This window comes from Lepisosteus oculatus, chromosome 1, assembly GCF_040954835.1.
Source record: "Lepisosteus oculatus isolate fLepOcu1 chromosome 1, fLepOcu1.hap2, whole genome shotgun sequence".
Lineage (NCBI taxonomy): Eukaryota > Metazoa > Chordata > Actinopteri > Semionotiformes > Lepisosteidae > Lepisosteus > Lepisosteus oculatus.
In genome coordinates this window covers 33271608-33297057 of record NC_090696.1, presented here as the reverse complement: position 1 = coordinate 33297057, position 25450 = coordinate 33271608, and the positions used below count along the sequence as shown (strand labels likewise).

General features: G+C 41.1%; 2 protein-coding genes across 3 annotated transcripts; one reads left to right on the top strand and one right to left on the bottom strand.

The window, feature by feature from the left end:
- The first annotated feature begins 1080 nt into the window (after positions 1 to 1080).
- rest (RE1-silencing transcription factor) lies at positions 1081 to 16819 on the top strand. Of its 2 annotated transcripts, none has more exons than XM_006629757.3 (4): positions 1081 to 1222; positions 5894 to 6752; positions 9254 to 9337; positions 10166 to 16819. In XM_006629757.3, the coding sequence occupies exons 2-4, from the start codon at positions 5900 to 5902 to the stop codon at positions 12472 to 12474; spliced, it is 3246 nt and encodes a 1081-aa protein (XP_006629820.3). In that variant the 5' UTR covers positions 1081 to 1222; positions 5894 to 5899; the 3' UTR covers positions 12475 to 16819. The 2 variants fall into 2 exon arrangements, with proteins under 2 accessions (XP_006629820.3, XP_015200598.2); XM_015345112.2 differs by lacking the exon at positions 1081 to 1222 and adding an exon at positions 1339 to 1438.
- Positions 16820 to 18460: 1641 nt separating this feature from the next.
- On the bottom strand, positions 18461 to 25357 carry noa1 (nitric oxide associated 1). The gene is made up of 7 exons (XM_015345057.2): positions 23967 to 25357; positions 23401 to 23565; positions 22821 to 23032; positions 21649 to 21780; positions 20859 to 20975; positions 19657 to 19774; positions 18461 to 18793 (listed from the first exon to the last, which is right to left on the bottom strand). The coding sequence occupies exons 1-7, from the start codon at positions 25219 to 25221 to the stop codon at positions 18573 to 18575; spliced, it is 2220 nt and encodes a 739-aa protein (XP_015200543.2). The 5' UTR covers positions 25222 to 25357; the 3' UTR covers positions 18461 to 18572.
- Between the last annotated feature and the right edge of the window lie 93 nt (positions 25358 to 25450).

Here is a 25450-nt window from a genome sequence, read left to right as displayed (position 1 = left end):
ATACCTACCCTGCTGAAGCCTCTGGCTGGATGACAGCCTTGGATCAATTACTTATTAGCTGCCAAACAAAACGGATGGTCTGAAAGGCCTCTCATCTGTAACCTTTACAATAAAAACATACACATACAGTATACATACACATCCACATCCTCAGATGCATAAACACATCTTCTAAAAACCGGCCTTTGTCTCAATCTCCTTTGCAAGTACAATCCACTAGCCCTGTGGAATTCACCTGCAATAAGGTTCACAATCCTCTGGCATCATGGCACACTGTTCATAAGAAAGTGCTATGGTTCACCCGTACTCTTTGTCTGTCTCAAGTACTACATGAAGCGAGAGGGACTATGCAAATCTTTTATATTCATTTGATTTAAAAATATGTGGAATTGTGGTACCATGGCGACATAGTGAGTACTGCTTCACAGATCTTATGTCCTGTGGCCAATCTGGACAGAGACACCTTCAGTGTGGCGTTTGCATGTTCTCTTCCTGTTTATGTAGGTTTTTGCTGGGTGCAGTGGTTTCCAAGCATCTAACAAGGACAGTTATGCTAGTCAGGGAACTGGAGTCTCTAAACTGTTCCTATGTGGATACTTTGTAGACCTTGCAAGGGACTTGAATCATATGTATGACGCTTTCGGGTTCTCAAAATCTCCGCTGCAGCCGTGTTCCTATGAAGAACTTTAACAAACACAGGTCTTTCCATAGTCTTCATTGTTCAGTGTTTGTTGACTTATTTCTGTGAGCATGAATTTGCGTATTTTGCTATAGCCCAGGACCCTACTCTGAGATCTCCTGGATTAGAAGCAAGCCTTTGCTATTTACTCCTGAAAAAGATAAAGACGACGACTTCGCAATTTTGGAATGTGGTCTGCCTTGTTAATAAATGCGGCATTGAATGAAACCGCACTTTCAGAATTCATACTTTAGATAAATACTGTATTTGTTTTTCTTCTTCCATTAACTGCTATTATTAGGATTGCGTTCATTGAGGTTCCAGGACTGCAAGAGAAATCCACTCGTTTCAACACAGAACTTCAACTCAGGGCTGTGCGACTCAGTCCTGGGCAGAAACGCGAGTACGCGCTGACGTCAGCCATCCCCACGAACAGAGCGATGTGCTGGAATGTGGGGACTTGTTACTCCGGGAACAAATTCGTTTCAAATAAGTTGAAAAATATAGCTTTCGAGTTGCAAGAAAAGAAGAAAGTGGCTTAAGGTAAGTGGAAAAAGAGAGGCGAACTCGTCGGCTCTGCGGGCATGTGGCCGGGAATTTCCAGACCGAAAACTTTGAGAAACTGTTTTAAAAATGGAGGGGGTTTTCGCTCGCTGAAAAGGGAGAGGCGCTGTCCAGGGCTGATTCAATAAAGCGCAGAGCTCGGGTTTCAGCACGGAGATCAGGACCACGGCTAACACACATACAAAAAAGTTTGAGGTACGGCTTTAATGGGCACTTATCAACTGCGGATGTAGCTTGTGATCAGCACGTTTAACTTAAAATGGACGATGTTTTCCACTTTCTTTGTTTAATTTAGTAGAAAAAGTTGTCCTGTTTTCTCAGTTTCCGGAAAGGGCATGTTTACTTTGCTAAGTTTTTGAGAGAAGTGTTGGGGCCTTGAACATAGTTGGACAGCGATTTTTCCTCTCGCGTTTCCTGCATTGGAGTATAAATGCTTTATTTACGAAAGCATTTTTGCACATCGTAACTGTTCACGTCAGTGTTTTCATTGGATCTCGAGTTAATTTGTTCCTTAAGGTTGATAGACTAAAATAGGAGGCAAAAGTTTGACCTTCTGTTTTTACGAGGGGGAAGTGTGCTCTTCACTTCGGTTTTGCTAAAATGGTTTCTTGCACACTTAAGTGCGAACTCAGGCGCTTTGCTTTACTTGGAAATCGAGTTGCATATTCACGAATCTGAGACACGCAATATGTTAAGAAACTTGATGGTTTTGGAGGAAGAAAAATAAAAGAAATGTAACTATTCCCCTTTTCAGTGCTTAGGTAGCAAACGTGAGCTCGTCATCAGGTGACTTCATAAAGCTGTATATTTCTTACTTACACGGTACATCAGAGAGCTTGTAGTTGGTGGGGCTGTTTGGAATGTTATAAAATGGCCGAACGCAAATTTCTAAGCATGCAAACGCAGAGGCCTAAGTTTTTTACAGTTTGAAGAACAGACTTGATTGTACTTACGTTAACTTGATGCAGCATGTTTTTGTTTTATAATTCACTTTCTTTCACACTTTGTTTGAATGGGACGAGCCGACATGCTGCTTCCTTTTAGGTACCCCACAGTTTGCCAATAAAGAGAGTCGAGAAATGCCTTTTAGATTTTTGGAAATAAGTACAACTTATTTCGTGCTTCTCTAATGAAGGGTTCGCGGAAGAAATTAAACGCCTCATGCCGAAAGAAGCTGGGACATAGGTCACAGTCCTTGATTCCCATACCGAATACCTAAGAGCTGACGATCCGTAGGTGTCTTAATAGCCTTAAGTAAAATTTCCATTAAAGGTCATTCTTAAGCTTTGGTGAAATCAAGTTAGATAACGGATAGATTATTTTTTAATTTACCATCTGCTATGATTGCTCCTCTTGTTACATGTCATGTTTCCATAAAAGTGGCTACAAGTAGAAGATGCCCATTTTGGCCCACTGCAGTTGTATAGCTGTTAAAAGGTAATTGGTTTGAGAATGTCACGAGCTGTTTTTTTTTTAAGAATCCATGAAATCATGAAATCTTGGGAAAAAAAATGGCTGAGTAGCTATTTCAGAACTTCCACAATTCGCATTTTGCACTTATTTTTCTGTGACTGGAAACCTTACCAGTGTGTTGGTCCCTTCATGAGCTGGCAGAGTCTTAAATATTTAATTTACACAAACCCAGATCGGTGGTGTCCATACAATGAAGGCTCAGGTGTGAAAGGTGTGCTTTCTGCATTCTTCTGAGCTTGTGTCATCTTGTGCATTGTTCCAGTTTTATTACAGTTTAAAGGCTATTCTGATTTCGGTCTTCAAACTGGCCATGACCGCTTTAATTTATAATGCTGTCCAATTAACCTTGTGCTTTTATTCAACATTTTTGGATGAGGTGTTGGTCTTTCCTTTTTCCTTACATTCTGTGCCTGGGGTAAAATATTAGGCCTGAGTGGCGTTTTTTCCCCTTGTTTTTGTTGAGCGGAATTGCAGAACTGTCAGAAATGAGAAACAGTCATAGGAACCTATGAAAAACCTAATCTTTTTTGGTATTTAGTAGCTAATTTATCTGTGGATGTCAGCCATCTCAATGTGGCTTCAACAACATGGTTAATAGGTTAATCTGGACTCTCATAATCCTGTATGTAAATAAAAGTGCCTCTTAGCCTTGGTTTTGAAGGAAACAAAAAATAAAAGTGCCATGAATATCCTCTGGTTCATGATTCACTCCTGATTTTGTACAAGGCTCTTATGTAGGCTTTGTCGGTGCCTTTGGGGGTTTTGAATATTTGAATCAGGTCCTATCATGGTCTTCTGTGTTTAAGAATAAACAGATTTATTTCTTAATGCCTGTGAGAGTAGCAAATTCCTGTGAGACTGGGAATGTATCTGGTTGGTCTTCTTTGGAGTGATTCCAGAGAAACTGTCTTTTTTTATAATGTGGTGATCTAATTTGTGTGCTATATTCAAAATTAGGCCTTACTAAATTGTAAAAACATTCTCCCATTGATTTCAATTCTATGGTTTTAATGATGTATCGATGTACAATCGAGAAGTCTGCAGTGGTTGTCCAGTGTGCATTCAGAGGCCTAGTTTTGGAACGTTTAACAGATGTACTCATAGTGGCATGATTGTGTGTCATCCCTTCTTAGAACCACAAACATTATTCTTAGTTTATGACAGCTCACAACCACAAAATCGTATCTTTTGGTTGATCTTGGTTTTGTTTTAGAGGTTTTGGTATAAACCTTTAAAATCTCTTTTCGTCATGAGAAATCAATCAAATTTAAAAGACAGAATTTACATTTTCTTTCCAAGGTGAAGGAACTGAAGTCTCCTTCGTTAAATGTTTTTTTTTTTCAATTCTGAAACACTTTAAAGTGTTTGAATCTTGGGGAGAAATAGGATTTTATTTTTATTATTGTCATAATGAAAAGAGTGCCATAAAAGCTGCTCTTAACTTTAAACCCTTTGCTAGTAAGCCAAGCCATTGACTTAGTTAATGTATTAGCCACATTGCAACTGACTCCAAATATTTGAGCATGTTTTGCCTTGGCACCTGGGATATCATTGGCTGGTGAATGCTGGGGGATCAGGTGACTGTCACAGTTGACTGCTCTTGGCCTCTCCTGGTAGAAACAGTCCATGCACCAGTGGGAATGAGAGGCTCTAGCCTCTTGCCAGCTCTAGGAATGCAGTAAGGAGAAAGCTAATGGCTGATAGACATGCATCTGTTGGCAATGCATGAGCAAGACCTCTGAAGAGGCTTCATAGTACTTTGTTGAAGCTGGTAGTACAAATAGTACTGTTGGGGTCAGAACAGCCAAAATGTTTGTATTTCTATTTTTCAGTACCTGTGTTCTGTGTGTGTAAGTAATTTTGTAGACTTTCTTGTGCTGTGAGTGAAGAAAGACTTTTCAGTAAGAATAAAAAAAGCAACAGCATTTGCAATTATTTGCCAAGTGTGTTTAATTATTACTAAAACCAGACAGTTGGTAAGTGAATTAATCAAATGACAGAGGTAATGGGGATGATAGCCCAGTCGTCTTTCTTCTGAAGCGGAGTTCACGAAACCTTATCTTTACAAGAATCCAGTTACACTGCAATTCAAACTCCTTCTCATGTCCGAAGAAGTTGGCCTAGGCTTGTGGGAAACGAGCCACCATTTTTCTCTGTAGTCATTGTTGGTAACTCCAGTAGCTCCTCAACTTGTTGTCATGAAACTGAACACACTGTAGCACCACATTTTTGTGATTTAACCGAGGGCTTTTCATAACAGCTTCTTACCTTATTTCCTAATTATGGCAGATCTTGGAGCTAAGCAAGACTGGGATGGTTTGTACTGGGTCAAGGGAAACTGGGCTGCTGCTTTTAAGGGGGTGCTATGGACCAGTAGATGGTATTTTTCTCTTTGGTCCACAAGTTCCAAACCTATTCCACAAAGTGGTGACCAGGGTACATTGCTGAGCAGTTCAACTCTGCTGTGAAACCCAGGGCCTGCCTGCCTGATTGGTCAGGAACGATCCAGTGGCATTATGTGAAAGAGTAAGGCTGCTAACCCTGATGTGCTGGCTAAATTTGTCTTTGGAATATTCTTCCTGACCTTATTAAAAATGCAGGCTTGTGTCGATGTTTTTAAATCACACCTAAAAATGGCCCTTAATTCATACTCTCTCGATTTCGCATTTATACATGGATTAGCTGTATTTTCTATGCACTGTGCTTTTTATGTGAATAAGTTATGCAAGGTATCTTAAGAGTGTTCTGGATTGGATCTGTATTAAGTGTTCTAGCTCTGAGAGCATGGATAAAAATAAAATCCCCAGACCTTGTAACCAGTGTTACTGCAAACCTGTGGTGAAACGTGAACAGACCGGCACACAGCAGGGCTCAACAGAATAAAACTGATGGATAAATCAATAAAGAATAACATGGATTGATCATTTCCACTGTCAGGCCTGCTTAAGGCAAGCCGGCGAAGTGTTTTTTTTACTTCTCCAACCAGAGTGGTTGTTTTAGCTGTGGGTGTGGTGGTACTGTTGGGGGGGGGTATATACCACTTCTGTAAGTGACAAAACCGGTCACTTTATTGTGGGAGGGCTCCAGTTCTGTTTGCTGTCGAAGCGCAAAAAAGGGAGAAGTCTAACCAGGACATGCAGCATCATCTGTAAATTCTCTATATTTTTTGTGTTTCAGGACAGCATGGCTGCTCAGACTGTGCACCCCATTGGAGCCAACATGTTCTCGTCTCCGGGGGGCATGCCCCTGAGTGGGGAGGGACACGGGCTGACCGAGCTGTCCAGGACCGAGATGGCGGCGCCTCAGCTGGTCATGCTGGCCAACGTGGCCCTGACCTCGGAGGTCAGCGGCTGCGAGTACATGATGGAGGAAAAACAGATGGTGGAGCTGAAGACCGTGGGCAGCACCTTCTCGGACAGCGAGGAGGAAAACCTGCTCAGGTGCGACTACGAGAACCAGCTGGAGATGCCCGTGGGGTTTTACGCCGAAACCTCCCAGGGGACGGGCTCCGACGAAGAGGTCCTGCCCAGCGCCCCCGTGTTCTGCCATTCGCCCCCGGGGGCCAAGAGGAAGCGGGGCCACCGCTGCGTGGAAGCGCCCAAGAAGAAGAAGCCTTTCCACTGCAAGCCCTGCCAGTACCAGGCGGAGTGCGAGGAGGAGTTCGTGCACCACATCCGCGTGCACAGCGCCAAAAAGCTGATCGTCGTCGGGAGGGCGGAGAACGAGGAGCAGCTGAAGGAGGCAGCGGAGAGCACGGAGGGGGTGGTCTACAACAAGGGCGTGATCCGCTGCGAGCGCTGCGGCTACAACACCAACCGGTACGACCACTACATGGCGCACCTCAAGCACCACAAGAAGGAGGGCGACAGCCAGCGGGTGTACAAGTGCACCATCTGCACCTACACCACCGTCAGCCAGTATCACTGGAAGAAGCACCTGAGGAACCACTTCCCCAGCAAGCTCTACACCTGCTCCCAGTGCTGCTACTTCTCGGACCGCAAGAACAACTACGTGCAGCACATCCGCACCCACACAGGTACTGGGCATCGGGCACTTCTGACCTGCACTGACTGACTGTGACCTGCATCGCACTGACTGGCTATTACTGGCTGTGATAGCCTCTCTTTACTAGGGTGTTGCGGTCGTGGGAGTCTCTGTAGGGAGCCTAAAAGGCATCCTCTCATTTTCTGTGCTCTGTATGATCTGGCTTTAAAATGTGAAAAACAAAGAAATAGCTGCAGCTCTGACTCAGAACCCCACATTCTGTTTGGAGAACATGGTGGGGAGTACACAGCAGGGAAATATCAGTACAAGTGTCCCGGAACAAGTCCCTCTCGTCAGTTTTTGCTTGTTTCTAAAAACGGTGAGACAGCTTTCCGATCTAAAAGTATGATCAGCTTAAATAATTGGCGTATCAAAAACAGAAAACAAAATTGCTGTGACCGTAGGGGCAGATCCCCATTTTGTGCAAAATTTCACGTTTGAAATTCCAGGTTCCAGGTCAGCAGGTCTCGTATGAGCAAAAAAAGGCATAGAGGGGAAAACAATTATTTTTTTAAGGACATTTTTTGAAAGGATTTAGATCACTTTTTTTAAAAAAAAGCAACATTAAGCATGCAGCTTTGTTGAACAGTGTTCGTGAACTTCTAAGTAAAAGGAATTAACATTTTAATTAATTATAATAATAATTGCTAACACTTACACATTTTGAGCAAAGAGCAACTGTGCTGTGCGTATTTTGTTTCATTTTATTTTTAGTACGCAGGAAGTTGCCTGCAAAATCAGAGTCCTAGAAACCCCTATGTAAAATTTAATTCCATTCTCTCTTGAAGATACAGTTGCCCTTACTCAAACACTCTCCTGCTTTTCTCATTGTTTGAGGGTGTGAGATCGTTATAGCCTCTCTGTTCTATGCTGACACATAGAAATGCAGCACTGACTGGATCTGTTCAATAGCCTATTGTGATGTAAAATTCTACAACAGAAGACCTTCCCTCAAAACAACAAACAGCAAAGACAACAGTGCTTCAGTTAGACTGCTCTTGAACAAACAGGGGTTTAAATTGGGCTGTAAACCATAGAAATGGGTGTCATTAAAAACTCTGGAAGAAAACTGCAGGATACATCATGTACCAGCTGTTGAAAATGGTCTAGTTCATTATATGTGAAAGCTGTTCAATGAATAGAAGAAAAACCTCAGCCAGCTTGTGAACTTGTTCCAGAGGGATAATCTATTCTTTGCACTTGCACTCTGTGTTGCTTTGTGTGTGGACTGTGTGTAGAAAGAAATTCTCCATAAGTATTCTCCAAATGTATTCTTAATATTGACAAACTAACTGAAAGTGAATATAAAAGAAAATGCGTGTTCAGATGCAGGCATATCAGCATTTCATGTCAACATTTTTGATTTACCATGATAATGTATGAAGCGGAATCCTAAATATATCTTTGTAAAAAAGAATTCTATAGTTCTAAATGCAATACATACTCTTTGAATTTCTTTTTACTCTGTATGTAAATACTAAATTAAATCCTGTAATGTTCTTGGTCATCTGGTAGTTTCACAAACTTCACAATGTTTACAAAAACTTCCAGAGGTTGCCTTGATTGAATTTCTTCTTACTCTGTACGTAAACACTAAATTAAATCCTGTAACATTCTCAGTCATCTGGTAGTTTCTCGAATTTGTTTACGGAAGCTTCTGGAAGTCACTTTGATTGCCAGTAGGTAGTAAGGGAGGCTGAATACTCAGCCCATGTCATTGTGTGGAAAGCCAGAGAACTGTCCAACGATCTAGGGTAAAAATATTCTGATCTTCAAGAGCTCTAGTGAGGAATATAAAAGGAGACTAAGCCAACCAGGTTTTTCATTTTGGGTTCTGTCATCGAGAAGTTCAAGACTTAATGCAATAGCAGCTCCTCCCCTGGGAGGAAGGCATTTGAAAGCTCTACCCAAATAGAGGTCAGGAAGGAGATTTGAAGGATAACTCACACTCAAGGCAGCAGCCAGGAACCTTACAAAAATCTTTTAAATTACAAAAAGAAAGGAAATTGTTGACAAACAGCAACTAGTTCACCCCAAGACGAATGGGACCACATGACTACACACATGGAGTGTGTGGACTCTCCTGGAGTGGGGGTAATACAGAATAGTAACGCTGTTGTTGAAAATCAACACTGTCCCTTTTGTGAATAAATGAAATGGATCTGTTGTTCTTAGTTTACATCGTCTGGTCCTGGTTAGAAAGGAGAAAGAGCTGCATTGCAAATTTAACCAGGACATGGACTTCACAGTAAGAGAATACAGCACATGCTTTAAAGGCAATCACCAGATCTTTTAAAATCTTACAGAGCACACCTCCTTGTACTCAAAGCCAAAGGAGATTTCACAAAGTACTGATTGCCAAGATTGTGGCTAGTTAAACACCATTAACTACCATCTGGCTTTTGACTTTTCATTTTGAAGAGGACACATTAACTAACTGGTTGTCATCTTATTTTGGAGATTATATTTGTTTTTGTTTATCTTATTATTTAGGAGAACGTCCTTTCCGGTGTCCTTACTGCAAGTATTCAAGCTCCCAGAAAACCCACCTGACCAGACACATGCGAACACATTCAGGTAAGTGTCTGCCTCTTATCTTTTAAGAGCAGTTCACAAGATGGGTATAAAGTCCCCAGGGACTTGGAGTTTGACCTTGGACCCCTAGAGGTTTTTTTTCTCTTTACTAAGGAGTTTTTGGTTCCTCTCCTCCGTTGTCTTCTGGTCTGTTCTGTTGTGTATTCACAACATGTATGGTTACTTGCTTTGATAAGCGCCTTGGGGCAACCTTGTTGTGAAAGGTGCTATATAACAATCAATTGAATTGAAAGTTTGCAGTGTGGGGATAAACAGCAGTGTGGCTATTGGCTAGTTTTGAGAAAACTGGTGGGCAGGGCAGCGTCAAAATTAAATGGTAAATCTCAAGATCCTATTGCTAAGACTTTTGTCATATTTTTTATGTAATTGTTAGTGTAGCATGTCAACCAAATATTATTAGGTTTAATGCTTGCATACATTGCAAAACAAAAGCATGGTCTGTGTAGGGAATATTAACTGTATATCACTTGGGACTTAAGTTTAAGAATTTTTTCTTCACAATGTTCATTTCCATTTTTTGTCGCATTCAATGCATTCAATGGAGCAGTTGGTTTGGATACCCTTCTCAAATTAAAACAGTAAGCCATCAGGTAATGGTATGTATGTTTGTGCTTCGTGTTTTTGATAAGTGCTTGATCGCCGGTAATTGGTTGAATTTATTTTCTGGATTTTCCAGACTTTGTGACTGTTTTTCTTAAGCATGGGATCATGATTTATAAGCATCTCTGTCATAGAAATAGTATTTTGTGTTGCCATGGAAGGTATGGGTTTCCCATATAATGTTTATTTTTTATTTTTTTCTGATAACAGGTGAGAAGCCCTTTAAATGCGAGAGTTGCTGCTACGTGGCCGCTAACCAGCATGAAGTCACGCGTCATGCCAGACAGGTTCACGACGGACCCAAGCCCTTGAGCTGCCCTCATTGTGACTACAAAACGGCGGATCGCAGCAACTACAAAAAGCACGTGGAACTCCACGTCAATCCCAGGCAGTTCCTGTGCCCTGTCTGTAACTACGCCGCTTCCAAGAAGTGCAACCTGCAGTACCACATCAAGTCCAGGCACCCTCACTGCACTGAAATCACTATGGACGTGTCGAGAGTGAAGCTGCGCAGCAAACGGACTGGACCTGGGGCTGCTTACTACCAGGCAACAGGCAGTCCTCAGTATGCTGTGACTGGGCAAGAAGAAGAACCGAAACGCGTGGGCCAGGAGAAAAAATCAGAGAAACAAGAAAAGAGCGAGGGCGAGAAGCAGGCGAACACAGGTGCGTTGAATCTCACGACCGCCAAAACTGTGAAGCCCAGCTCAGAATCAGTTAAGGAGAAGCAGCAGAAGGAAAAGGGCCTCAAGAAGGGAGAGGAGGGCTCCGATAAGGAGAACATGGAAAAGAAAGAGAAAGTTCAGGGGTGCACAGACAAGGAAGAGAGAGCGGAGAAAACTACAGGAAAGGAGACTGTGGAGAAGAGTACAGGACAGGCTGCGGACAGGCCTGAGAAAGCAGAAAAGAGCTTGGAGAAAACGGCGAGAGCGGAAAGTAATATAAAAAGGGCAGAGAACGGTGCTGATAAGCTGGTAAAGAAGAAAGAGAAAGAAGCCAAGAAAACGGCTGAAGCGGCCAAACCTGCAGACAAGGCGCCGAAGACGAGGCCCAAAAGAGAAAGGAACCCAGCAAAAACGAACGTCAGTGCTGAAAAGCCTAGCAAGACTGCAGAGAGAGTGAACAAGAACCCGGAGAAGGCAGTTAAAGGCACAACAAAGAAGTCTGCCAAACTGACCAAAATGGAGAAAGCAGATAGCGAGAAGGCCCGCGAGGGTTCGGACACCACAGAAAAGGGTTCAGAGAAGCTGCCCAAGACCAAAGCAGGGAAGAGAAAAGCAGAGGCGATGGAACCTGCGCCAGCGAAAGAGAACTCTGAGCATCCTGCTTGTGTGGAAAAAAAGAAGAAGAAAATGAAGGGCAAGGACAAAAGTTCCAAGAAAAGTAGCATCCTCAGAAAGAAGCACAAAAAGCTGAAGAATTGCAAGTCATCAAAAAGCAAAGGTAAGCTGGGTAAGAAAGCAGACTGGCCCACCACTGTCAAGCTGAAAAAGAAAACTACAAAGACCAAAAATGAGAAGAGCAAGACAGCTGTGGAAGAGCCAGCCACACAGGAGGAGAAAAGTGACGCTAATGACTCTCGGGATCCCTTACAAAATGAGGATTATCCAGTCACAGAGATCCAGCTGGTGATTGTTGAGGAGGAGGAGCACCTGGCTTCTGAAAAGGTAGGCAGCTCCCCAGTGGACAGCTGTACTGAGGAGGCCACTGCTGATGGGCGGGAAGATGGTACTGGTCATGGACAGGAAGAGGCCATGGCTGATGGGCAGGAAGAGTCCACTGGTCATGGGCAGGAAGATGGCACAGCTGATGGGGAGGGAGAGGGCTCTGCTGATGGGGAGGGAGAGGGCTCTGCTGATGGGGAAGAAGAGGGCTCTGTTGATGGGGAGGGAGAGGGTGCTGCTGAAGGAAAGAAACAGGATGGAGACGAGAATGAGGAACAAAGCAATAGGAGCACAGAAGACAGTGATGTAGGGAATGTGGAGATTGACAAAAGCAAAACCTTGTCGGAGCTTCCTCATGAGCAAAAGCAGCTTCCTGAGGAAACCGGGACAGAACGAGAACTGGGGGATGACACAAGTGAACCAAAGGACACATCTGAAAGCATTAGCTCCAGCAGCCAGCAAATCCAGCCTTGTACAGAGGAGACCACAGGGCCCAAGAAATCCGCAGACCAAGACCGTTTGCCCCCTCTCGAGCTTCCCGCAGTCGGCAACAAACCCCACGCCGAAACCGTGGACACGGAGGAAGACGAAGGCATCCACAGCCACGACGGCAGTGACCTCAGCGATAGTGTTTCCGAGGGGAGTGACGACTCGGGATTAAATGGGGTGGGAGCGGCTGCGGAAGCTGCCAGTACTGCCATGAAGGCCAGCGACCCAGAGCCGAGGCAAGCTTCCAAGAGTTTCACTTGCATCTTCTGCGACCGCGTGTTTTCAGCTGAAGGGGAATACAGGAGGCACCTGAACCGACACTTGGTTAATGTGTACTATCTGGAGAACGCAGCAGAGGACAGCTGAACAGCCGCAGAGCGGTCGGCGATCTGGAATTGCTTTCATAAGCCGCAGATTTGTATCTCAAGTAGCAATCATCAGTGGTGTCTTGTTGTTGCATTACTCCTTGAGGCTTCCTTGATATTATCAGTCATATATGTGTAATTTGTATTTTTGAAGGCCATACATTTTTCATTTTTGTAATCTCTTCAGTGTCAAGGTTTATCGTATGAACATGAAAAATGATCTGGCTTTGCGTAAGGTGTATCTCGAGGCATATTATTGTTCTCAACCTGCTGTGAGTGTTGATTGAGATTAATGTATAATACAAAGCTTTATGGCGTTTCTAGAAAATGTGAGGCTAGCTTTACAGACTGCAAGTTGGAATGTGGAATTCAACAACCAGGAGTCTTATTTTTCTTCTTTCATATCTGGCGAGGCCTTTTTTTCTGTATTCATCCACATCCTGTTGGTAAATAGAGGAGTTGGTTCATTTTTGTGACATGGAAGTCGAGGAAATCCTTGCAGGGACAGCTTTGGCTTGTGTGGTATTTCAGAAGACGGCCCTCTTTTGAAAGCGTGAGGCATTGTTACTTCAGAGGGCTCTGAAAAAGGCAGTCGACTATATTCTGAAAGGTGAATTTATAGAGTAGGGGCTTTCCAGACTTCATACATCCCAGGACGTTTTTTTTTAAATCACCTCATGTTAACAGATTTTTCTTCAGAAAAAAACACTGCTTTTAGCCTCCATGTTTCTTGCAGCGGTGTACAAACCTTCATTAGTTATAGCTCTTCAGAAAAAAATTCAAAACTAGCGCTTTGAATAATCATAAAAAGAGTCTGTCCAACAAATAAGCATAGTTTATGCTTTATGAAAAGTATCATTATTATAATTAAGTAATGTACCAAAGATGCCCTTTGTCCTTCCTGAGTAAGAGGAATAATAAGACAGACACAGCTGCCCAAGCCATGCAGTTGTGAGAAGTGCATACACTCATTTTGTATTAGTTATTCCCATCTGCTCCTGGCTGTATCTGACACTTTACACTTTCTTTACTGTAGATGTGGAATAAAATGCTTTTAGGTACTCCAGGTTACTGGAAGTCTAAATGAAGGAGACTAAAAGCTATATGATTTTTTTTAAAAGCATGCACTTTGTAAAAAAAATTGTAATCCCTTTGATTTTTTTTCTTTCCTGTGACCTGCAATTGCAATACAGCATCACAAAAACATTCACTGGTTGCACACCATCTTAAAGCTATGCATTGGAGCAAGGACAAAAATAGACTTTTCGAAACTTTGTATTTTATTAGTTACCAGGTTTTATATTTCTTTTGGAACTTCTGTGTATATATGTCTATCAAAACCTAAATCATAGGTAGTCAGTAGGCTTTTAAATTGTAAATTCTTGAAATATTTATAAGGATGGGTGTGTGTACCTTGGAGTATTTAGTAAATGGTTTTCATCGCTATCACTTGGCTGCAAGAAGTGTTATCCTGGTATTTTACAGTGTAGAAATTAATGACTACAACAGCTTTATTGTCCTAATAGTAGGAAAATCCCCCTTATTGAAACATTTCATTCTGAAATACTGTAATATTTATGTATTAAATTCTGTTGATATTCACTTTTTCCTGGGCTTTTCTGTCTTAATAGCTAATCATGCTCCTGGTTGTGTTTAATTTGTGTAGTTTGATTGTGACGTACACAGTTCAGTGCACCATTGTGGGATCCCTGTCAGAGGCAGTTTCAAATTATACGTCTCCCTTGACAACTGAGCCAGTTTTGCCTGTAAATATTTTTCTGAAACAATGCTACAGGAAACAAACGGTAGACTGTTCAATAAACTGCTTACATCTGCACTTGGTGATGAGTTGGAAGTACATCTAATTTTCTCTAAATTCTGGTAATTCACGGCACATTTGTCTCTTGTGGCACTGTGTGCAAATGATATTTGCAGTTGTCCTGGTCAAACTATGGACTCTCGGTCAAAAGGTAAAACTGGAGAATAAAACATGGGACAACTGATCCAAGACTGTTGGTGTGAGCTGTACCCACAGGTCACCTGGCATCACCTGATGCTTCAAAAGAGGCTGATCTGGCCAGGGTGGCCTGTAAATGCTTGTAGTTATCAGTTTGTGTGGTGTCAACATGTAGATGGAGGGGTAGAAAGTGAAGAAAAATAAGGTAAATGCAGAGACCTCGACGGAAGATTCAGTTATACTTCGATTTGAACACAATAGATGAAGTCCAAAGATCTTATATATATATAGTATATTTGTTGTAAAGAAAGGAGTCTTTGTAAAATTTGACCTCTTTTCTGTAATGCCTTTGACAATCAGTCTTTAATCTAGTTTGTGAACAGATTTGTGCTTTGAGCAATTAAGCAGGTTTTAAAGAAAGTTGGACCTATTTTGGTCAATAGGTTTGTTTAGAAAATTCTTTATTTTTATAACAGATTGTCCTGCTTCTCAATAAAGTAATGGCTTTTGCCTTCCCCTTTTCTGGTTTAAGAAATTAAACCTTTCATTGACATGAAAGTATGATGGTACAGGTTTTGAACAGTGTATGATCTTCAACACCTTATGCTTTTCAGTCATGCAGTGTTTTTTTTTTTACTGACATTTTCAGAGTTGTTTAAATGTAGAACTGTTTTATTTTCTAGTGATGCTCTGTAATTATCACTCAAAACTTTTTTTTTTAACGCGAGAGCTGGTTTGGATGAAGAGAAAAAATCTGCATTTTTATAGACGTGGATTTTTCTATCCTCTCTGCCACAGTCCAGGATTCATGGAACAGCAGCTGAGTTCTGTTTGATTTCATATCGTCATGTGGCAACATGTAAAACAACTGTACAGAAATGAGCTGAATCACTGTATACTGTAATTTCACATAAAAGAACTGAAGACCACAAACTGTGACCATCCATCAGAGTACTTGAGGGAAAAATGAAACATCGGTAAGCCTGTGACTCTCAGGCTGAGGCAATGTCACAAATTAACTATTGAGGTGTTACTATTTGACACTATATGATTTTAAGGGCTACATGACAGATCAAAACTCTGTGGCTCTGCAGCTTTGTAAATTGTTGACACTTGTACACATTGTTTTGCCTGCATCCAGACTGAACAGATTGGTTTATTGGTTAAGTCAGCAGTGTTGTATTCGATTTAATTGACTATTTTCCTCACTTTAAGAGCAAATCAATGTATTCTGAATAATTTCATACACAAATATCAATTCAAATTGAATCCAGTGTTATGTTCTGCCCACACATATCATGGGTTTACTGTCCCTGAGCATTAAGCTGTTTTTCCATGTTTGCACACAAATGACCTAAATTGTCATTCAGTTTGGTATAGCTTTATCTGATTTTTTTTCTTTTTTTTGTCTGGATGTACATTATGTAATACGTTGTACTGCCAGACTGCTGATTATGTTGAGCAACCTATACACATTCTTTTGCATATCCAGTGCAATATTGCCTGTTCAAATAAAACCAAAGTATGTATAGGACTCTTATGAACTACTGTGCATTCTTAGTTCCCCTGTCTAAAAATATTGGGCACAGGGAAAATGATGTTCCTTTCAATTGCTATTTGTCTGAATTGAAAATGCACTCATTCTGGGTGGTTAGATTGCAAATTGTGGTATCTATATGTGTTAGTGTTATATAAAACTGGAAATGATTATTCTTTATGTACATTTGTTTATCTATAGTAATTAGGTCATTTCTTAAGATAGACACTGTAACTGTCCAATGCATGTATCATTAATTGTACTCGGTTATATGTAATTTGTTGTTTGTACTATGTAGTAAATAACACAGTATCCCTTTTTTTAGTAGGGGCTGTTGGGCTCATTAAACCATTACTGGACTAGCAAAGGAAAAATAAAGCATTTATGTTTGAAGAAAGATGTGATGCATACTGACATCTAGCAGTTGGGCCAAGATTAGCTTGTTTCATTTTCTTGTTTGTCCACAGAGAATGAATTTTCCCCAATTTGCATTGTCAGAGCATCTTTTTTTATTAATGATGCTTCATTTATAGACCACAAACTCCAGCTACCAATTTCACTTTACAGAAAGTGTGAAATAAGTAATTAAGGGGTGTATTATTACAGAACTGTACATTACTGCTATAAGTGGTAAGAACACAAATTATATCAAGAGATGTTAAAAGTGTAATGAGTGTTGAATTGATAGCATCTTTAACACCTCTCTCTATAATATGCACCAATAATAATGAGCTGTTATTGAAAGAAGGGGATACTGAGTCATTTGCTTGACTTTGACTGATCCAGTGTATATGAACTGCTCCCAAGCTGTAGAAAAACACTGTAGAATTTTTCAATAAAAATTTAAGTTGACTTTTTTTGTCAAATTGATTTATTTTGAACATAAATTTTGAAGATAAAGTAAGATTTCCACTAAGCAAATCAAGGGTGAAGACAGACCACGTGGTATTTTAATGACCAAATATAAATCAATTGCACAGGCTAAAAATTGGCAGGGATTTTTCCACTTTTTTTGTCTCCTTCTCATGATTCTGAGTTCCAGTTCATAGTATCTTATAGCAACAGTATTTTTGTTCTTGCATAGTAATGTAATAAAAACTATAATTTCCTGTTTTAAAAATGCAAGGTTTTTTTTATTTTAAATTTTGAAACTGATTAATTGGAGAGCAAGAACAATTGAGGATTACATCTTTTTGAACAAAACCCTGGAATTATACCTGCAGCAGGGATCTCCACTCCCAGTGTGAAAGAGCCCTTATCCTGTTACTCTTACAGGTCTCCCTTATTTGACTGTTATTTAAAGATGAGGATCACGTGTTTAGTTATTCAGTTCTGCAAGTAATGTTTTAATGAAGGGAACGCTCCTCCTTGAGAAATAAAGGTATTTTGATTCTTTACAAAATATCTCTAAATGATACATGAACATACCCCCTGCTAAACTGATCATAGTTTAACCGTTTCAAGCCTTGGGCAGCTGATAATTTAAAATCCATGTACATGTTGCCGGACAGGAGTTCTGAAGGACCAGCGTGAAGACCCTTGATCCATACATTTCACTTTAAGAATGGTGTTTTTATCTGGCAAGTAATAAGTAACATATAAAGTGGCTTCAAGCTGACAATCAGTGTTATTAAATCAGCTGAAGTGATTCAATTCAATGAATAACTGCTGAAGTGTAAGATCAGATCATTTTCTTAGCCATATACAATTTCCTGTATTAGGAATTTGTCTTTTCGCATACCCCAGCTTGCTCTCCATCAGACACACAGGCAGGGAGAGAAAAGCTTGGGGTCAGAGCGCAAGGTCAGCCATTGTACAGCACCCCTGGAGCAGTTGAGGTTAAGGGCCTTGGTCAGGAGCCCAATGGAGTAGGATTCCTCTGTCGGCTGTGGGATTTGAACTGGCAACCTTCCAGCCACAGGCGCAGATCCTTAGCTGCAGAGCCACTGCTCCGCCCTATCTAAAGCATTAACATTGCAAAACAATTAAGAGGTGTATGAATTTGATGGTCCTATGTTCTCATACAGCTGCCTGTCACAACAAGAGCAGGGATAAATCTTAAGTTGCCATCGTTGTGTTCAGCTGGAAGGCAATGGTCAGAGAGAGTGTCTTCCTGCCCCTGGGTGTGGGGTTCTACCCCAGGGGAGCAAGTCTGCAACTGGTAGATGAGCAGGGAAGAATATATGAAAGGAGGTAAAAAGAGTGATGAAGAGGGGAAAGAAGGATCTTTAAACAGTTCCAATGAGGAATCAGGAATGGTTCACTAAGTAACTGCATGAAGAGGAGGAGATGCAGGGGAAAAGCAAGACAAAATATTTAGCAAGGTGCAGGGTTTTGGATAAGTTGGAAGAGTGATTACCAGGCAGCTGAGAGGGATGAATAGAAGAGTCATAGGAGAAGGTATACAAGGCATAAGAGATGTCCTGATGGCTTGACATTGGACCACCAAACATTGAAATTGGCAACCTCAGAATTATGTGATAAAAACTAGTCTTAAACAACTGTTAAATGTATTTAACTCCCTTGACTGTTGTACAAGAATGCCCGTTCCTCTCCTGAGAAAGCTGCTGCTACAGAATGACATGACGTGAAGACACAGTATTTTTCATTTCTTTGATTTGTCTGCTCTAGCTGTAGACAGGCAGGTGTCCAGCAGGGTCGGAGGTCTCTTGGCTTTGTAGGTGGGGGATTTCCGGATCCTCTTCCCTTTCAGGAGCACGATGTGGGGCAGCAGCGGGGGCCTGCGCAGTGCGAGTCCCGCCCCCGCCGGACTGTGCACCCGGAACAGCAGCTTGTCTTCGGCGTGAGCCGTCACTGCCACCCAGCCTGGGGGAGAAGAAACCAACTCCAGCTTTCACCATACGGACTACAACTCGACCATTCCTTTAACATGCTTCTGCTTTATTGCAATTGAATCCCGCATTACATTATAAGAAGCAGTAAACCGCCACCCTTTATCAGAAAGCCTCTCATTCCTTGTAAACACCCAGACAGTACAGTGGGCAAGGTGAGAAAGGATGCCAGATAATAACAGGGCAGCCACACATGAGCACACAGAGGCAATTTTGACACCCTAATTACCCTAGCCAGCATGACTTTGAAGGCATGAACAAACAACAGTACCCATCAAACACTCATGTGAGACAACAATGCTAAATACCATGCCCCTCTGCTTCAGAACAATATTTTAAATGAGACTGAAAACAAATGTTTCTTGTCTGAGTTTGATTTTGTTTGCTATTTGGTTTCTAATTTGAAGGTATGATCTTCACATGGATGAACTGGTTAGAAAATGGATGTATGGAGGTTCTTCGCATCATTTCTTTATTATGCTTTCTTTCCAAGAACCCATCTTGAGTTTCAATGAAGTAGAAAGTGTGAACACAAGTTGGTTTACTGCCATTAATAGTGGTGCTCTTATGTAAAAAAAAATATAGAATAAGCTCCTGAAAAAACAGTCAAAAGTGCTTACTGAATTACTGTCCAAACTGTGTCTAATCTTGTTTCCAGTATATCCAGTAAGGGACTACAGCGAAACAATACAACTGGGACAATCACCCTACTCCTGTTGATAATCCAGTGTTCATTGGCTTTCAATTTACCTCACTGCAATACCACTCCACTTTTCCAACCCAGGTGCTCCTTATGTCACAGTAGTGAAGAGAATAAGTCAATGGCGCTGTTCCTACCTACAGACGAGAGCTTGATGTCGGCTATAGCCTCTTCAGGCCCCACTCCCTGCAGCTCAAAGTCTTGAGGTACAAGAGCTGGAAACTGTCTCATGCGCTCTTCCCCACCAGCAGGCACCTAAAGACGTACTGTTGTGTTAGCACAAGTCTCGGAAACAAGCCCAGCATCTCACCTGAATGTCCCCACAGTCCCATGACCTTCATATCCATGACTTATTACCAAGAAAGTGGATAGAATTTCAGAGCTCTCTATAGCTCAGCTAAATGATCATCACATTTTGCACACACCTATGTATTTATTTTTATTTAGTTTGTTGTCTTTTGTTTTATAACTATTCTAATGTCTGTTTTTGCTTGTCTTGGGCTGACTTCTGTAACACATCAATTTCCCTACGGGATTAATAAAGTATTATCTATCTATCTAAATTATTATATAAATGCCATTATGGAACAGAAAGGAGAAAAGGTTTATTGTTAGTTACTAATTTTGAAACATGCTACCAGAGTATGTCTAATTCTAAAAAGCAAATGTGTATTTGCAGCCACCTGAAATTTGTGTAACATCAATTTTAACTGCACTGCAAATCCGTTCTTTTTTTCCTTTAAAACAGGAAGCAGGAAAGAAGGAATGGAGGAGCCGAGTTAACCTAATGACAAAAGGAGAAGTATTCTGTGTACAACATGTTTGAACTGGAAATCTCTTAAAGCATGTATTAAATGGCACATGATGCTATGGCTAAATACAATCTTTTTTAGGTCATGAACAGAAAATTAGCTCCAAACAGTCCAGTCCAAACAGATTGTTCTTAATCGTTACTGGCTGTTCCCAGTATATCCAGTACAGACTACAGGACTACAGAGAAACGGGACCAGATTTGCTTGGTGGACTAACGGCTTCTGATGTTCTGATCAAAATGCACCAACTTGTGGATTTTTATGATAAAACTGAACTAAAGGCATCATATTTTACATAATGCCTAATACTAAACTATATATACATTATGTATGTCCAAACAAGCAAACTACAATTATATTTGTTTCACTCCTGATCACCTGTCAGTACATTATCAAATTACTGAGGTATCACTTTAATACTATAAACTAAAACATTCATTTTCCCCAAATTTAATTGCTACAGCAAAGATAAGAGTTGTGCTTTAAAAGTTTTCTGTTTTGGTTTCCTACTGTTCACACGCACTTACCCCAAGAAGTGTATTCCCAGCATGCTTTTGGTAAATGTCATCTGCTTTCTCCCCACTGGTGATGTGAACTGGCAGGAGATTGGAGGCGACAATCGAGAGCCAACAAGATCTCTCGCCCTAAGGCAAGAAGAGCCTTTAAAGTGAAACAGGCTACCACTCATGGAGTGCACAAGAATCTTAATGGCACCACTCATGCCTAAAATATTTTTTTATCTCCTTTGAATCTCATTGTTGCATCTCATTTGAAAAAAAATATTAAATCTCTCTTAAATCATTTGCCACAGACTGCTTTGCAGATTTATACAGCAGTTAACAATCCTGTACAGCAACAGTAGACCTCAAGAGTACAAAAAAAGGGAAAACAAAAAATTCCTGTGGGAGCAAATAGACCTCTGGGGTCCCAGTTCTCCTCCAGGCGATGTGTTTGTGGTACTTTTATTACGAAAAAATCTGTACAGATACCTATTGAATAATCAAGCAAAATCTGTATGTAATATTGGTAATATTGCAATATTACATCCAAAATCAGCATGTAATATTGCAAACTACCATTATTTGCCTCAATTATCCTTTTGGCACTTTTAACTTCACTGAAATCGTAATCCACTATTGTCACTTGCGTTTATTTTACATCACAACATTTAACACAACTGCATTTAAAGTGTCACTTATGTCCATGCTGAATTGGGGAACATACTCTAAAAACAGTTAACAAACATTTTACTTTTTAGTCCATGTATGACACCATGGGCACAAAACCAAATGGTCATGACCTCTACAATTTACCCACCTTAAGGAAATCTATGCGCACTAGGGCGCCCAAAAAGAGCACCATTCCCGGCTTCAGCACAAACGTCCTGGGCACAATGGCTTGAGTTGGTACCACCATCTTCAACTCTTCATCTGTGAGCTGACTGAGAACCTGCAAAATGCAAAGAGATTAAATAGCAGAACTGCTTATTTCAATAGGCTTTCAAACATGGGCACACAGTATACACAGCGCCCTGTTACAAACACTTTACACGTGTCTGCATTAAATGCTGTCTGCCATTTGTTAAAGTTTGCCTTGATCTTTTACAGATTGTTTTTAATCCTCATCCTCCTATTTTGGTGTCATCTGTGAACGTGACTAGTTAATAACCTAATCCCATTAAGATCATTAATATAAATTAAAAATTGATTTAGAGGAGTGGTCCTAACACAGAGACTTGTGGTACTTCAGAAATAACATCACCCAGTTTTGAGCATTTAACCCTTCACTGTTTTCTATGCATTAGGCAGTTCTCAATCCAAATCCATACAGTAGCTTGACTCCCTACTACCTATTGAGAATGAATCTTTTATCAACAGCCTTTGGAAAATCAAAATATACTCTGTTTGTATCCATTACTTCTGTTGCTTGTTTAAAGCTATGCAAAGAGCTACCCTTCCTACTTCCATGTTGACCTTGCTCAAGAAATCCACTGCTGTACAACTGAGCCACTAGTTCTAATTTCCAAACCCCTGCAAGTTCATAGTGTCTGAGAGCTATAACGCGTTGCCTGGTGTTCTGGATGACTACAAGAAAGAAGTCTGTACGTGGGTCTGATAGAGGCGACCTCTATGGGCACATATAAGGTTCTGAGGGGCATCTACATGGAAAAGGGAGCTGGAGTCAGTGTAGGACAATCAGTTTCCTCTGGGAAATAATCAAGCTTATCAGTACTAAAGCTTCCCATGTCTGCCTGGAATAAAAACAACTACAAGATGGCACATTTTAACTAATAGGGATAGCAATAACTGACCATGGGCACCAGCAGACAGTAAGTGTTTCAGTCAGAGAAGAGCTCTACATCTGACATGATGCTGCACTCATGACTCATGTCTGATTCAATATATTAGGTGCATGTAGTAATTATTCTGCAGCTAAGCACAAAGATTGCATTGGCTAAACGTACAATACGTTTTAGCAAAAGCACTCACACAGTGTTCTTTCATAATTCCCGGGGTGTCATACAGCCAATGCGCATCTTTGAGCTCGTTGTGGGTGAACTCCACTGGGTTGGAAAGAGCTGATTTTTTACTCATTCTGTCTTCTTCCTCCTCTCCCACACTGAGACTTTCTAGATCAAAATCCACAACATCCATATCTTTCTGCGCCTGGACAGCCGAGCCAAAAGATCTGCCAACTCGCCCTGAAATGAACAGGGAAGACAAATTCCTTGTCAACCGTGCAAGTGTGGCAACTCCACCCCCACAGGAAGTCTTTCATTGGGCTCTTGAAGAAATCAGGGTCATGGAGGAACAGGAATAGGTTTATTATTATAATTATGGGCTTGAAACCAGGCTGTGTTAAGGTACCAGATGCTGGAATGTAAGTTAAAGTGAGGACTGAGAGTTAAGGGGAGCATAGGGTTAGAGTTAAGAGTTTCACTGTGTCATTTAAGTTAGGGTTAAGGGGAAGTTTAGATTTAGTCACAGGGTTTTTATTCTGTCTCCTTTTAATTTATTCAGGCCTGAACAAATGTTGATCTGGTACTGTCATAGAAGTCAGAACTCTTACCTACTAAATATCCCTGCTTGCTGAGCTGCTGCAGTCGTCTTAACTCCTGTGGGCTCAGGTCCTTCTCTGACTGAGAGCCATCACTCTTCAGTCTCTCAGACCTCTTGAACATGCGATATGGAGTGGGGTTGATGATTGGGAACTTCAGGAGATTTAGTGTGGTGCCTCATGAAGAACAGATAGGTTAGTGTCTGCTTCCATCTGCAACAACCTAAAATATGACCACCTAACATGGGATAAATTTAGGTTTTGACAGATGGAAAACAATACTTTTCATACACTGAGCTGAGGGAATAGCGAAAGGTATTTCTTCCTCAATCATCAAAACATCTAGTGATTTAGACTGAGGTTTATTACACTGTTCATACAAAGACTTCACATAAACATATCCTAATAACTTGAACTTGGCACTGCAAGGCCTTTACTTAGACATATGGGCAGTTTCTCTGCAAATCATGCTAAACCTCACTGCATTATATAGTGCCTTCATAGGCTTCTACGACGAAAGAGAGCGGGTCTTCACTTTGCACTGGCCTGCAGCCTGGCAAATGTACAGTAATAATTACCTGGCCATCGAGATATGGTAGCTTTCTGAATCACATCTGGAGCTTTCGACTTGCAGTAGTCTGACTCCAGCAGGGTGTTAAACAGTGTAGACTTTCCAGCATTTGCTGTTCCAACCAAATACACATCTCCTTTATATTTCCACGATCTTTGAAGACTCGAAATTAGGTTTTCTATCCCATAGCCGGTCTTGGCGCTGATGAGATGGACGTCTTTGGTGCCATCGCCTAAAGTAATACCTGCGTCAACACAATATGCAAAAAGCTGACGTTTAATTCGTTTTAAATAGCAATCCGAATCGCCAGGTAGCAGATCTATTTTATTTCCCAGAACCACTATGGTTTTATTTTTGCCCACTAGTTCTAACAGATCTGGAATGATAGAATCGGGAATATCCAGAAGGTCCACAATGAACAATACCAAAGCTTTTTCTTGGCGTATCCGACTAACAACATTCCGATATTCTTCTTTCGAAACCTGAATATTTAAAGACTTTTGGTGATGGACAAGCAAGAAACATCGCTGACACACCGCTCTGTCCATCTTGTCCTCCTTTATTAGCTGTTTGTATTTCTCACTGGGTACATAACCGGGCAAAATCGGGTCAGTGCAATGCATACGAGCACCGCATCCCGAACAGCTGTTGTCACTAAAAGGAATCTCCTTATCTGGAGTGCCGTATATTTTTTGAGATTTTTTCCTTTTAGAAGTTAATTTAGGAAGGGGGAAGCCAGCGTCATGAAATTCTATATCCATTTCTTGTACGTCCTGGTCCTGGTCTAACACTGTATCTTCTAATAACCGCATCTGTATTTCCAAAGCTCTGTGATACACCTCTGTACACGACTTTCGCGATGCGTTTCTCTCTTTATTGGCCACAGACCCCATCTGCGAAGGGGGTTTGAAAGAAACCCCATCATCGTTCTCTTCCTCTAGGTTGGAGTAGTCTAGAAAGACGAATTCTTCTTCTTTTTCTGGTTCAATCGATGTGTAAGAGTTTCCAAGACGTCCCTGCTTTCCGCTGTCGCCGATTGCCGCTTGCGTTGTGCTGTAACAGCGGGCCACTGACGTCCACGTGTCTTCCAAGCAGAAGATCTTAAAAGTTGGCACTTTTCTACAGAGTCCTGGACAATTGCGTAGAATAGATGAACAGCGATTACCTTGTCTGTCCCCCAAAGTTGGTAAAAATACAGGAAACACATTCCGGGCGCAATAACAAGCAGGAGCACATTGCTTTAGTCGGTATAACCTCTGCATTTTTAATATAATTAAAAAAGAAATTATACTTGAAATATTTTTTTAAAGGTTACGTTTTTTCTTCTTAGTTGAACCTTGAATGGCAAATAATAACATACACATGTGGTGCGTCTAGGAGTCTTCCATTTTTAGTACTCTGACTCCTGTGACGTATATGATTACCACATCAAACCATCCGAAATTATTATTAATAATTATTATCACGATTCTCTTTGTATTATTATTGAGA